Source organism: Echiichthys vipera, assembly GCF_963691815.1.
Source record: "Echiichthys vipera genome assembly, chromosome: 18".
In the NCBI taxonomy this organism is placed as follows: domain Eukaryota; kingdom Metazoa; phylum Chordata; class Actinopteri; order Perciformes; family Trachinidae; genus Echiichthys; species Echiichthys vipera.
The window spans coordinates 18,289,290-18,303,807 of NC_139843.1; the positions used below are offsets into that span (position 1 = coordinate 18,289,290).

Below are 14,518 nucleotides of genomic sequence, written 5' to 3' on the forward strand. Positions count from 1 at the left end.
CTCTGTGGGCCACTGAATGCAAATCCGGTCAGCTGCGCACAGATGTTTATAACAAAATTCTCTCTTCCTCTATGCAGACTTGCAGCAACAGTATGATGCACATGTATTCATGCGCTGACCTGGAACACTGGTGATGCAGAGGACATGGGAGTTACAAACAAAGAAGCCCTCCAGGATGTTTCCAGCCTGGTTGGCATCAATGACAACAGCTTTGGTGGTAGACTGGGTGCTGGTACAGATCCACACCAGCGACGAAAGCTCATCGTGATGCCGCAGCTCCTTCTGCTGCTCCTGCAACAACAGATGAAAGAAGTGACACTTGAATCATCTAGTCATTATTCATATGATTGTTTTAATCACCATATGTGCTTGTGAGATGGAATGATTAAAGTTGAAACAACTAGAGTCTGTGTGTGTACCTTGAGTTCTTGATCCAGTTTATCCAGGCTGCTCTGAGATCCTATTTTCTTTTTAGGGCTCTCTGGTCCAGGCACGTCACTGTAAAACACACTGGCTCCTACGATCGAACCTCCGTCTCTGGTTTTACCTCCAGAGAGGTTCACGCCAGCAGCGCACCACAGCTGAAGCACAGACACACAGTTAGAGAAGTCAAGTACAACGAGACAGCCATAAGATATATCAATGCAGCCTTATCAAACTAGTTTTCAAGTGTTGAACACAAGCAGGAACCTTTGAAGCTGAAAAAAGAAGCCAACATGGAAATGTGGCTCCAAATGCAGTTTAATCCCCAAAGACCCCTATGTTTAAATGCCCAACTTTGCAGCAGAAATAAAGCAGCCCGCTTACAGCCTGGAACAAAAACATATACAGGTACATGGCAACTGTATGGGATGGAATTTCAATTATATTAGGGCTTAAAGTTGTATAAGATTTGAGATACCTTGTTTCTAGTGGCCTCTTTGGCAGTAAGATGTAAAGTTTTTTACTCTTTTATAAACTTCATTGACACACATTCACCTCTCTACTTCCAGTCTGTCCCCTATAGGTTCCCTCTTAAATCCACACACACACACACACACACACACACACACACACACACACACACACACACACACACACACACACACACACACACACACACACACACACACACACACACACACACACACACACACACACACACACACACACACACACACACACACACACACACACACACACACACACACACACACACACACACACACACACACACACACACACACACACACACACACACACACACACACACACTCCTATTACACTTCTGCCCTTACTATAACTGACTCAGAAGTTGGACGTTCCCAATTTGAAGTGAAGTGAACGCAGCATAACCGGTGACAATCTGGGCCGACAGACCAACCACTGTCAGCAGCGTCACTAACATGGCAGCCTATTTACATGTAAGGAGTGAATGTCGCCACAGACACGGATATTGTAATACTCAGGAAAAAGGCAACAAGTGCTTTCATTTGTGGGTCATATGATCAATCACCATTGTTTGAACTTAACAAACCATAGATGAAAATCTTATGGAGCATAATTAAGGGCGTGGTAACTTTGAGTGACAGGTGGGTGCCATCAGATGGCTAGCCTCAGCTCCATCTACGCTACACCTTTCCCTCCATGTTTTATACCGTATATAGTTGCATCTCTTGATTGCTTTGAATGTTTTTTAGTCTGAGACGTATTCATAGCTAAGACAAATAAAATAAAGAAATAATTAAATGCAGTGCACTTACTAGAATGGTTTTCTGCAGTATTTGGCTAATACAGGACTATCAGCAGTTTCAGTGAAAACACACCATACTGGCAGTTAAATGATAAACACATTTAATGTTGATGAACGCTAAGATATTTCATTTGCAGTTACAGTTTCACACAAACAAGCTGGATACCTTCATAGAAGCATCTTTCTCATCCAGCGGTCTGAGGAAGACAGGAACAGGTAGATTCTTCACCTTACTCTCCGTCTGACCACCGTTGGCCTGAAAAATGATCAACAGCCTGATTGCATCACAGCTCGTTTCTGTTACATCACAACGGTTTCTGCCGTCATCTGAAGAAGAACATGCAATCTGTAGTAATGACAACAGAAGAAGAGGTTTTGGGGCTCATCTTCTTACTTTGTATTTCTTCGGTAGACTCCAGCCGTAGGCCTGCACTCTGCCGTCCTCCTTCTGGACGTGTGCTTTGACCTGCTGGTACTGAGCCCTCTTCTGCTCCCGCCTGGACACCACATTATCAGCTGCCACTCTGAGGGACAGAACAACAGCTCACTGACAAAGATGTCTATTCTAGGACTGTTTTGAAAGAACAACGAATGAAACGGCAGTCTGATTTAAAACTTTGGAAATAATTAGAATGTGTTTTAGCAGTGATGCTTCATTCACCAAACAGATCTGTATGCTTAAAAGAAAGAATTCACATGAAAAAAATGTAAAATTGACACCCATTTGAAGAAGTGCGATGCCCAGGATAGTTGATGAGAGGCATGTTATCCCCTTTTTTTTCAAGTGTACTTGATCTTTGGCACTGAGTCATTGCACCAAAAGGGATCAATAATGCCTCAGGACACAGGTTTTTATTTCATTTCCCCTGACTGACTTACTCCTCATTGAGAAAATCAAAGGCTTTGCTCTTGTCGCTGGGCAGCTGCTGCAGAGTGGTGCTCCTCTTCTTGACGGACGGCTGAATCTGAGAGGTGGGTGCGTTGTACTTGACGTTCACCGGGGCCTCCGACGCTGGCTTCTTCGCCGCCCCGCCCGACGAGCTGAATAAACGGCTGAAACTGGAGGTGTAAGGGTGGGGAAGTGGGAAGGGACAAGAAAAAAAAAAGCACACGGACAAACGTATAGAGGGGTGGACACAAGCAGTAGCTCTGGCAGCAGAAGTAAGGTTCAACATTTAAGGGTAAAAAAAGGTTTCTTTTCCCATGCCAACACACCAGGCCAGCTTTCATTCCCACATTGATATGCATGTCCACATTGACCTGTCTCCCTAAACAGCGAAGCACCAGAGCAGCTATGCTCCCACAAAGCAGGAGTGCAGGGTTAATATTGAGCAGCAACTAGGACGTTAGTCAACAACACAGAGCGAAACTGGACAACAACACATTTTCCCCCTAACACTGCAGTGAGAGCACACGGCATTTATCATATTACATCTGACAGTTAATACACAGCAACCCAACTGTACAGCATGGGAATCTGTCCATCTTTCTTTCTGTTTGTCCTTCACATATCTCGAGAATCGGTCATCCGATCTACTTCACACTTGGCGAGTGTATTTCTGGGGACTCAAGGGAGTACAGTATCGAACTTGTTGCAATTTGGCCTGATGGTGGCGCTATAACAAAAATCTTTACATTTTGGCCTGTGACTTTTGGACCGCAAGTCCCTTTTTTCTGGATTTTGTGGGTCCAGACAAATCTATTTATATAAGCCACGCCTATTTGCGTCTCGGTACATTTTCTGCAATTTTGAATTATGTCCAAATTTCATTTTTCACTACTCCTCCAACAAAGTGTGAGCAATCATTACTAAATCGGAAGTCGGGAAAAGTAACTTTTTCAGATTTATGATATTCAATACAGCATTGCTATAGCTGGTCATCAAGGTTTGCTCAAAAGCTGAAAGCAGGTTTTATATTAGAAAAAAAAAACATCCCAGGGCTTAAAGTGGCTAAAGGTCCTCAAGGCAGCGGCTGTGGGTTCTACTCCGACCTGCAACCCTTTACTGTATCAGCAGCATCATCTTACTATAAAAGGAAGGATGCTCTGACTGTGTATGAGTGGTTCTCGAGAAGAACGCTGCAAGCAGCACTCGGCCTGCTCCGAATGGGCACTGTACTGTTTCAAATAATACTTTTATTACTATACGCCAGTGACTTAAAGATGAGAAACAGTTTGAATTTGCTTTGTCCTACACACTCCACCCATATTCCTGCATTCCCTCCCATCTCCATAGAAACCCTCCCAACACACCTCCTGCACACAGACATCACAACATCAGGCAGAATATAGAGGGACATACACAAACAGGGCAGGAGAGATGGTGGATTTATCAGATTTTTCTTCTCGTATACACACAACTATCCAAATCCTGCTGCCAAAAACCTTCCCCAAATAATGTCCCCCTTCAAACCAATCCAAACCAAAGTCATTCCTTATGAAACTCAACAGAGGAGAGCCGGGATCAGATAACAGATTTAATTCCTCTGTGAGCAAATACGTGCATTCTGCCAACCTCTTTTTCTCTCAAAAGCTTCTGTCATGCTTAATGTTTACAACTTTCACTATCTCAATAAAGAATCAAAGACAGTCGGGACAGTACAGCAGATCAGAGCCACTGTTTCCTGGCTGGCTCTCCTCTGTTGAGAGTTTGTTGTCAAGATGAAAACACCAGAAGCCAGTCAAGATAGACAGCGTTAACATGTCAAAGATTTACCTACATCCTGGAGAAAAACAACCACACACATGGAATACAAAAGAAAAGTAAAATGAAACACAGATATAACACTGCAATCACACTGTGGTTGGTATTTGAGAGCTGAAGTGAAGAGAAAAGAGGAGCTTACAACTGCCAGAGGCTGGATTTCTTCTTCTCTGGAAGAGCTGGGTTCTCCTTTGAAGCCCTGGGAGAAATCAAACTGAGTGGGTTAGACAGGGTTTTACAGCCAGTTCTTCCATTTCTACATGACACTTCAAACCACACTCAGCCAATTATGTCTGTATAGTATAGCTTTGTATTTTCCCTTTTTGGATGGTCGTGCCCAAACATTTGTACCACTATATTGTTTTAAAGGATTCTGGCAGTTTCACAGTATATAACAGCTTTTTTTGCATGACTCGGCATTACAAATTGTTGTGTGCCATGGTGTTTTACCCTGTTAAAGCGTCAGTTGTGGGTTATTAATTGCTGTGCTAAAAGTTAAAACTGCTAGTATGCTATGAACCTAATACTATATATGAAAAATTCACACATCATACGGAAAATTAAAACCAGTATACCACCCAGTAGTTTGGGTTTATGTGTGTGTTAAGGATCAAGGCAAGGATACTGGGGAATTGTATTCAGTCGGAACCGAACTTCAAATCACAGCAGTGTATAGAAAGTGATTTCAACATCTTTATTAATAATTTCCAGTTATGCATGGTGCAATCATATCTTATTTAACCCCTGCAGGCCTGCAGTTTGACTTACAGAAACTAACTGCAATTTAAATCACAGTTAGGTCAGAAAAACGGCAATTCGATATTTTCCTCCATTTCTACACTACTTCATATTGTCCATCACTTGCCTCTGTTCCTCCTGTCTTACCGGATCATCTCTGTCCATCTCACGGCCTCCTGCAGCTCCATTAGCCTCTCCTTGTACTGGTTCCTCTCCATCAGGACTCTAGCCATCTCCACCCTGGTGAAGCGCTTCCTCTGTGCTGTAGGCACGTCGCTCTGCAGATACAACACCAGCATGAGACCACTGAACCACTATTCAACGCACACACGCACGCACGCATTAATATGATGGCTATAAAGCTTTTAAAGGGAACAATTAAGGTTTTATTGCCATGGAATAGATTAAGATTGAAATGGTAATATTTAAATACTTAAAGTGTTCAATGTTTAGATAGCATTCCTGAAGAACTTCTACTGCTCTGATCCACAAAGGTGTATCACACACTCAGATCACAACAAGTATCAAGGACTCACATCATCCTCATTGTCATTCTTGACCTTATGTTTGGCTTCCTCAAGCTCTGCTCGAATCCTGCAAGCAAGTACACACATTTTAAGTATTTCTTCTTTTTTTTTTAACCCCATTCATACAGTATTTACTACTTCTTTGAGTCCAAACCAACTCACTTCTTGATTTCATCTTCTAATTCTTTGTTCTTGTCCTCCAGTTTGGTCTTGGCCTGAGTGACAGCATTCAGCTCACCTCGCAGAACCTCCTTCTCACAAGACAGTTCATCCATTTGTGCTATCAGGTCATTTTTCACCACGTTCAAAGCATTCCTGCACACAAATACACATGCATCTAAGCATACATACAAATGTGATATCTACATTAAACACAAGGTGGCAGCACTGTCCTGTTTCTGAACAATGCAACAGGGCAAATATTTCAGTTTTAAATGAATTAATCATTTAGCTAATTTTACCTTGTTATCAGTATCAAGCTTTAGAATAAAGTGGAACAAGGCTCATACACACACCTCGTGGAAACAGGTTTCTACTGTAGAAACTTAATGACAGTAACAAGCAGTGCTACAAAGGTGGATCATAATAGGTCCAACCAGAGCAAATATCACAGCCATATTGGTGTTGGTGTATTTGTATTCTGATATGCGCTAATATGAAAACCCATGTAATGCAGAAAACGATGCTTGGGGTGATTTAAAATGATGTCATATAACAATTTATTTGATTTTTTCTTTATTTAAATGGGCAGTAATTCACTGCTACTGAACATAGAGTACTATTTAGCAATTTTTTATTTAGTATTCATTTTCTGTGTTCATTTCTAAAATTGGATGAGAATGTAATACATTTAATGTTTGATAAAATAAAAGTAAATATTCTTTAAAATCTGTTTCAGAAAGCAGCCTTCTGAGTACCTTTACATAGTTATATCAGTAATCTGTCTTAAAAATCTCACATCGGCTGGGGCCCTAGGTTGAATCCCAATAAACAGCATTTGGAAGCCATTAAACATGTCTGGCAATTGGTGCTTTAATGTGCACAATTTGAAATCAAATGACAAAAAAATAACAAAAGCCCCAAAGAGGCATTTGCATCCAAACTGCAGGTGCATCAGAAGACACTGTTACCCTGACATTAATATCAGTTCGTATTGAGGAATCTCTTAACCAAATACCAAACATAAAGTGCATATACAAGACAGAATAATAACAAGCAGAATACATACAGACGTTAAAACTGTTATTTTGCATGCAACCTAACATGATCCCACCAATGTAGCAATGTATATAATGGTGACATGGTTACTTCAGTGTTACAGGTCATTTTTCATTAACTGTTTGTCTTATTTTTTTAATAATGAGTACTTACTTGGTCTCCAGCAGCTGGGCGTTTTCATGGATAAGATGTTCGACTTCCCGGCCCATACCTGAAAACGATCACCCGTAATGAGAATGTTGCATCTTATCATGTGCTCCATCATGAAAGGGAAAATATTATCGGGAAATCACATCGATAAAGACGTTTTTATGTCGGTCCTACAAACTAACAAAGTTCTCTCAGTCTTACCTAGAAAGCTGTAGTCTGAGAGTCATGCAAGAGATGATGCAAATCAGGAAGAGATTTATGACACTGTTAAGTAAGTTCAATTTGAATCTCTAAATTTGAATCTCTAGTCTATAGTACTACTGCCCTTCACAACACTGTAGCGCTATTCACTATTTTGCACATCCATAAGAAAGGAACAGGGGGAGCTGAAACTCAACACATAATCACAGTGAATAGATCTGGTAAAGAGATCTTTCGGGGAATTCATTGATACACACCAGAAAACTCATCTGTAACGACGATAAAGCCGGACAGCCCGAGATCATTCAGAGAATACAACAGGGGAAGAAGACGGTTTATAAAAGTAGAGATGATGGTGACACTATAACATCAAGTCAGGAGGCTTCTTACCCAGCAGGTCGGCTCCTTCATCCATGTCTGCTATCAGGTCGTTTCCTGCAGATGACAGCTCCTCAAACAGAGAGTCGGTGTTGCGGTCAAACGCTAGATTCTCTATGCCGCTTTTAGTTGGTGTACTGGAGAGGAAAGTTAAGGTAAGGGGAGGAAATATGAGAGAAGAAAGGGAGGCGATGATTATTATCATGATGGAGGAGGAATGAGAATATGATTATCGTGCAAAATATTGTCATAACGCATGTGAACACAGCTTCTACTTTTATGTGAGGCAGTTTCAGATTTGCTTGTCTCACTACTTTTAACATTTGATCGTGCTGCTTTGAAATATACACCATCTGTGTACATTCAGCCTCTGTTAATGAGAGAACATTAGTTATTACTCTACCATTTGTGATGTATTGTTTCGTATTTTGTTGTATGTATGTAGTCATTGTGAATCTATGTTTTTTTCTTGAAAAGACCAAAACCAAGAATGAGTTGATTCTACTTACAAACACTAGCTGATATACTGTAACTCGTTCATCGATGACCATTTCAAACATGATGTTCGGTTTTTATGCGTCACATATCTGGAATAAACTTCCAGATCACTGCAGGTCTGCTGCAACATTTATATGTAATTTTATATGTTTCTTTCAAATGTTTTTAAATGTTCCGTGTGAAGCACTTTGAATTGCCTTGCTGTTGAATTGTGCTTTATAAATAAACTTGACTTGCCGAGACACATCAGCAGGAATGTTTGAAACATTCAGACGCTGTAATGCATTGCTTGGTTTTAGTCTTCTTGTGGGATTTGTTGAGGAAAAAAATATTGTAGGCTTATGCAAGCCTTATCCTTTAACATTTTCCTTCTTTTAAGTTAATGATTATAAAACATCCATTCAATCAATCCTGTACCTTGTTCCTCTGCAGCCACTGAGGTCCATGTCCAGCTCAGGAGTGGACTCTATAATGGCCTGCACCTCAGACTTCTCCATGTTTTCTGCACCATCTAATAGAACCAAGAGAGATATAAAACAGAGGGATGAGGGAGCCAGTCCACTCAAACAGCAGGTAGTTGATGTTAAAGTGTGCTACTAGTCCTGTGTTAACACTCGCGCTGATTAAACTGCAGTACTGACCATCATCTTTCAGGGGTGTAGAGGCAGCAGAGTGCTGTCCGTCCTGTCCAAGCTGACCCTGCTGTCCTCCTTGCACTGCTGCGATGTTCTTGCTGCTCTCTGGTTTTCCGCTGTTTCGGTCCAGGTTCTTGTTGAGCCCGTCTGAAGCTCCCCGTCCCGCACACTCCGAAGTAACATCGGAAGCAGCAATAGACAAAGGTGTGACGGAGGCAGACCCTTCACCCAGGCTAGACACGGGACTCATTCCGCTGGACACTCCATCGTGAGGAGATAGCGGCGTGGTGGACTGAGAGTTAGTACTGTATGTAGATGTGGGGGTGTTTGATTTAGAGGTACCACCCTGAGAGGACATATGGGTGTTAGATTTGGACCCTTCATCTTGCAAAGACAAAGGAGTTCCACTTTTGGAGACACTTCTCTGGTTGGTTGGAGTACTGGACTTGGATCCTCCACGGTTCGAGTCGGCCAATTCATCCTTAAGATGGAGGAACAGGAGGTGGAGCAGAAAAGAAGTGAGTGAGGGGGATGACAAGGAAAACAAAACAAAAACTACAATCTTCATGAAGTGAACAACAATACAGGTTTTATTTTTTTTTATGCACCTCTCGCATTTCAAGCTGTAAATGCAGCTAATGTGCAGCACATTATGTTAATGCAAACCAAACACAGAGAAACAAAAGTGAGCGCAAGACTATTTTTTATATATTTTAATCTCCCCACTCCCAAAGTAGACTACAAAAAGATATAATAGTCAAAGTTGACATTGAATTTAGAAATTGTAAGTCGACAAAAGAATCTCAACTCAAAGTCCACCTGCTAGAATTTTCAAGAGCTTTCAAACATGACTAAAAACTACACTTGCACATGAATAGGCTGGTTAATTTTCAATACCAATGTTATACAATCAATTTTAACTGAAGGAAATTACAAGCCAACACATAATGGTACAAATTTTAATTTTCAGGTCCTGTACACCTAAGCAACACACATGTTTTTCTTGCATGCCTCTACAACGTGTTAAAGTGTAATCCCGGCGCCAAATCATTCCATGGTCTTTTTCGGCACTTACATACATAAAATAAGCCATGAGTTTTTTTCATTTAACAACAATTATCAAAGAGATCTTGGAGAGTCGCTAACACTGATTAGCTCGGGGCAGTAGGGTGAAGGCATTGAAATGGATTTTTAACCGCTAATACTGCTCCAAATAACACCATACTTCTGCAGTAGCATGATAAGAGTCCCTACACAGAAAATGGTACCGGGGCCAGTTGGTAAGTCTTTAAAACACTCTTTTAATAAACTCTGGGTTCACAAACTATGTTGTTGGTGCTTCATCCCATGTGTAGGGACTCTTCTCATGCTACTGCAGAGGTTTGTTGTTATCATGAGCGGTATTAGTGGTTAAAAAGACGTTTTTATGTTAAGCTAATCAGTGTTAGCCACGTCTGACTGTCAGCGACTCTACCTGGATTTCTCCGTTAATAGTTCGTACACGAAAAAAACTGGCTCGATGGCTTATTCGATGCATGTACATGCCAAAAAAAGACATTTGGATGATTTTGTGCCTTAAGTTAGCCGATCAATAGCATCATTAGCTCTTGGTTCAAGCATGCTGCATGTTTACTGGCTCACTGAGGTTCATTTCTTCAGTAGTGAATGACAAGGTGTTTTTTGAAACTATGGAGGCAATTTGGTCGATTCCTAGAAGTATCAAAGTTCAGTACCCTACACATAAACCCACATTACTAAATTAATAAAAGAAATAATAATGAAGCCAAAATGATAGCTGTTAACACCAACTGTGTATCGTACCATGCAGCTAAAAACAACACAAACACCAACCAAACCACAACATGCAACCAGGAAGCTCCCCACTTCACAAACCATAAACATTCTGGCAATGGACCACCACAATCCAAGCTGTTTGAGTCAAAACCGCCTTAGCTGTTCATGTAAATCCTGACAGTAATGATTGTTATAAGATGTTGTGAGCCACTGATCCATCTTGAACAGATCTTTTTCTAGCAGACATTGTGACTTGTTATAGCAGGAAAAGCACAAGCTGAACACATTCTCCCAACGATGGCTGTCCCAGTAAGTCAGTCTTTGAATATCTATCACACATGTGCTTTTGCTGCTACAACATGCCAAAATGTACTATGAAAAAATTCTATTGTTTATAAAAATAAATTGTAAATTCCATCACTTTTAAAAAACTATTTTTAAGGCCAGCTGATGATATAAAAAGTGAACAGGTCGGCATCATGCAGTTTCAATTAGATATGAGATATAGCCACTATGTTAGCATCATTGTATTTAATCACACTACAGCAAAGTGCACAGTAAAACTACTAAACTCGATAAGTTTGGTAGATGCAGTGGGTTTCTCTGTGAGTGACGAACAGGTCTACCTGGTCTTGATCAGCCTCCTGATTGGGCAAATTCTCCTGCGAACATTCACCTTCCACTCTGATTGGGGAGAACTGTTCCTCAAACTGAGGGTATATCAAATGACCTTGCTCATTAATATGTCCTAACATCCATTTCATAAAACAATTTTAAGCATAAATAAAAGAAACAAACCAAGGCCATATGTAATATACAGATAGATAAGAATGTTCTAAGACCTCGAATGAACTGACCAAGAAAATAAAACGCTAAACAGCCTGAACTCCATGAGTAAACACGACAGTGTGGCTTCTCCTGGTACACAAGGTGACCTGGCTGGCAAAGGCTGTATGAATTATAATGAAGTGGATATACTGTAGCAATCAATCACTCTAAGGTTTCATCAGCTTTCAGCAGCCCTTTGTGACACACAGAATTTCTATCCGTGTATTGTTTTGATCCATTAATGCCAGTGGCTTCACTTCTATAAAAAGCACAGTGGCTGATGGAAAAGAATCAGTGAGGACAACAAAGCACCCGCACGGATCCCTCTGTCCCCTTGAACACAGACTTTAATAACACAGAGGAGACTTTAAAGCTTTCACGGACATTGCGTGAGATAATATCAGAGAATTAAGCTTTCGCCATGCTGTTTTTTTTTCTCAAATGTAATCCCTTTACTTGTGTCTGTTCATCTCTCTGAACACTGATGGGAGTATTCCCTTGCTCGTCTGTCTGCATGCTGCCGTCCCTTTTTGCTGCTACAGTAGCACTGGGCAGCCAATAGGGGGAGAGTTTGCCTCCACTGCTACTCTGCCGACTCTCTTAAATATTCTCACATACACACAAATCCTGCACATGGTGAGAGGGAAGGGATCATTAACTGTAAATCTTTGGAAAATATCAAGTCAGAGGGGAAAACACAAAGGCACTGTTGTGTATCTGCACTGTGGGTGCCTGGTAAGACTGTGCGTGTAGAGAAGTTTTGTGAGAAAGATCTACTGGGACATCTACAGTATATTCAGGGTTCCTTCCCTCTTCTGAAACATTAAATTCAAGGACTTTTTTCAAGGACTTTCCATACCAAATTCCCTCAAATTCAAGGCACAGTTTGAGACACAGATCACAGTTCATTACTGATTAACACTGAGATATTTTGCTAATGTGAAATCGCAGGCTTTATGGAAGCTCACAGACAACAATTAAAAAGACAGAAACCTGAATGTGTGTTCACGTTTTCCAGGCGTTGATGAAGATTTGCTAAACGCTAGCTTTCTCGCAAGCTTGCAGCGGTTTAACCTGCATTATTCGACTTCAATCCCTCATGCACGCGAGTGGCGCACTTTCTGGAGGCAGGTGGCGCGTGAAACAATGACCCAACTCCATAAGACACACATGCAGACGGCAGAATGGGGCCTATTTTTTCACTAAAAAAATATAAAAATAATTTCAATTTTGTTTCATTTCTATTCATGCACAAAATATACCTCTTTATCTCTAGTTTCCTAAACTTTCAAGAATTTCAAGAAACCATGGGAACCTTGATTCAATGACTCATGTCTAATTATGTCTGTTTTCATAAAGTTTCAAGGCCTCGATTGTTTTCCTTCAAATTCACAAACTTTCAAGGATTTCAAGGACCTTAGGGAACCATGTATATCGATTAAGACTTTTGGTGAGTTGCTCAAAAAGAGTTTAAGAATTATTAACCATTATTAGCCATCTAACATGTCCTAAAACATGGGTCAAAATAAAGGTTACCAAAACTCAATCCCCACTCTTACACTTTCCATCTGACTCTGTACGAGTGTAATAAAAGCAAATGAATACTTATTAGGTGGTCATTAATATTCATGATGTGGCCTTGCTTGCAGCATGGTTTCCAACAGCAACAATGTGAAGACACTCTGTCCTTTCCACCCTCCCTTGAGGTTAAAGGCAGGCCCCCGAATGGTACCACTTCCTCTGCTCGCTGGGCTCCAAGCCACCCCGTTACACACAGGCTGCTGCTAAAAATTCTAGACACACTGAACAATCCTTTCTCTCTGAATAGAAATGTACTCTTTCTTTGGTGTTTGCTGGCATTGAGTGTTTGCATTTTGTTTTCACAACCTCTTTTAAGTGAACTGGAAATGATGTCACTGGTCCGATCCGTGGGAAGCTCTACGGGCCAACTTGAGACAGTAACTTTACACCGCATCACTAGTGATATAAAGATGTCTTTCTTTAAAGTTCATCAAGACTTCAACGCGGGACTGATTTGTGTGAGTGCGTGTCGCTGAGTCACACCTTGAGGCTGGTGTTGGATCGCGGGTGGCTAAGGTTGTTGAACCTCCATGGCTCAGAAGGGGTGTCCACAGGATCCCTCTGGAGGTCAGGGGTCATGCCATCAGTCCCAGGAAGTTGGAATATGCCCATGGAGATGGGACGCTCCTTTCTGGATACAGAGACAAAAGAAAGGAGGTATGACTCAAAAGGAAAAAGAGCAATTCTGAAAGAAAGGAATACACAGGTGCCTGACGGATGCCTGTTCAAGTCTGTTGGTCAAGTCATTCTTACGTAATAAGAATATGGAGAAAACAAGACTAAAGGGTCTCCGGCCATTCTAGCGGCTCTATGAAGCTGGACTCAGGCACAGTTTTGCTTTGAGTTAATGCCAAAGAATTCCTTTGGGAGTATATGAGACCTTAAGCAAGGAAAGCAGTCTCAGCAACAGCATGGGGCAAGAACATGTGATTTATGCTGTGCAATCAAAAGCTCACAGCATGGGATAGATTTTAAACTATATAAAGCAGTTTGGACATGTTCTCATTAGTTTTGAGTCTCTCTCCATGTTGTGATGAAGTTCCTACAGAGAAAGTGAACTTGGTAGAAAAGGCTACGGAGCGATGTGATGAATAAAGTTTGGTGCAGCTACGGTACAGCACTTCTCGCCTAGACACCAGACGAATCTGCCAAGCTCATATTTCACACAATCACAACCTACTGTACTTTACTACGCCTGACGTCACTTATATGACAGATCATGAATCTAATTTGCTTTCACTAAATTAAATGGGCAGTAAGGTTGTTAAAAGCATTGATATTTTTCAATGCCACGCGTTTCAAAACAATACGATATCTACATTTGATGGAAGTATTGAGCTCTAAAAGACAAATCTACAATCAGATTTTCCCCCTAGGCTGTGCAGATGAAACATCTTCAACTCCTCTTTGTAGCTATATTGAAAGAGGTATCAAGTATTAGGCTTTTTTATGCTAGCATTGTAACAAAGATTATAAATAACATTAACTGGCAGGTAACGTTTTTCTGCCTGCATTTGTGCGTTTTTCAGCGTCA

General features: G+C 41.0%; 1 protein-coding gene across 4 annotated transcripts in view; it reads right to left on the bottom strand.

The window, feature by feature from the left end:
• spag9b (sperm associated antigen 9b) overlaps positions 1-14,518 on the bottom strand; it is a 40,430-nt gene that overhangs the window by 7,368 nt on the left and 18,544 nt on the right. For 2 of the 4 annotated variants that reach the window (XM_083932517.1, XM_083932516.1), the window contains exons 5-19: positions 13,468-13,615; positions 11,202-11,285; positions 8,788-9,262; positions 8,564-8,657; positions 7,661-7,785; positions 7,073-7,130; positions 5,864-6,016; positions 5,711-5,768; positions 5,322-5,452; positions 4,579-4,635; positions 2,612-2,791; positions 2,127-2,256; positions 1,899-1,988; positions 420-581; positions 120-291 (exon numbers count right to left, since the gene is read on the bottom strand). In XM_083932517.1, the coding sequence (XP_083788643.1) occupies positions 120-291; positions 420-581; positions 1,899-1,988; positions 2,127-2,256; positions 2,612-2,791; positions 4,579-4,635; positions 5,322-5,452; positions 5,711-5,768; positions 5,864-6,016; positions 7,073-7,130; positions 7,661-7,785; positions 8,564-8,657; positions 8,788-9,262; positions 11,202-11,285; positions 13,468-13,615 (2,117 nt within the window). The remainder of the gene's footprint in view (positions 1-119; positions 292-419; positions 582-1,898; positions 1,989-2,126; positions 2,257-2,611; positions 2,792-4,578; positions 4,636-5,321; positions 5,453-5,710; positions 5,769-5,863; positions 6,017-7,072; positions 7,131-7,660; positions 7,786-8,563; positions 8,658-8,787; positions 9,263-11,201; positions 11,286-13,467; positions 13,616-14,518) is intronic. The other 2 variants (XM_083932518.1, XM_083932519.1) reach the window with 2 other exon arrangements.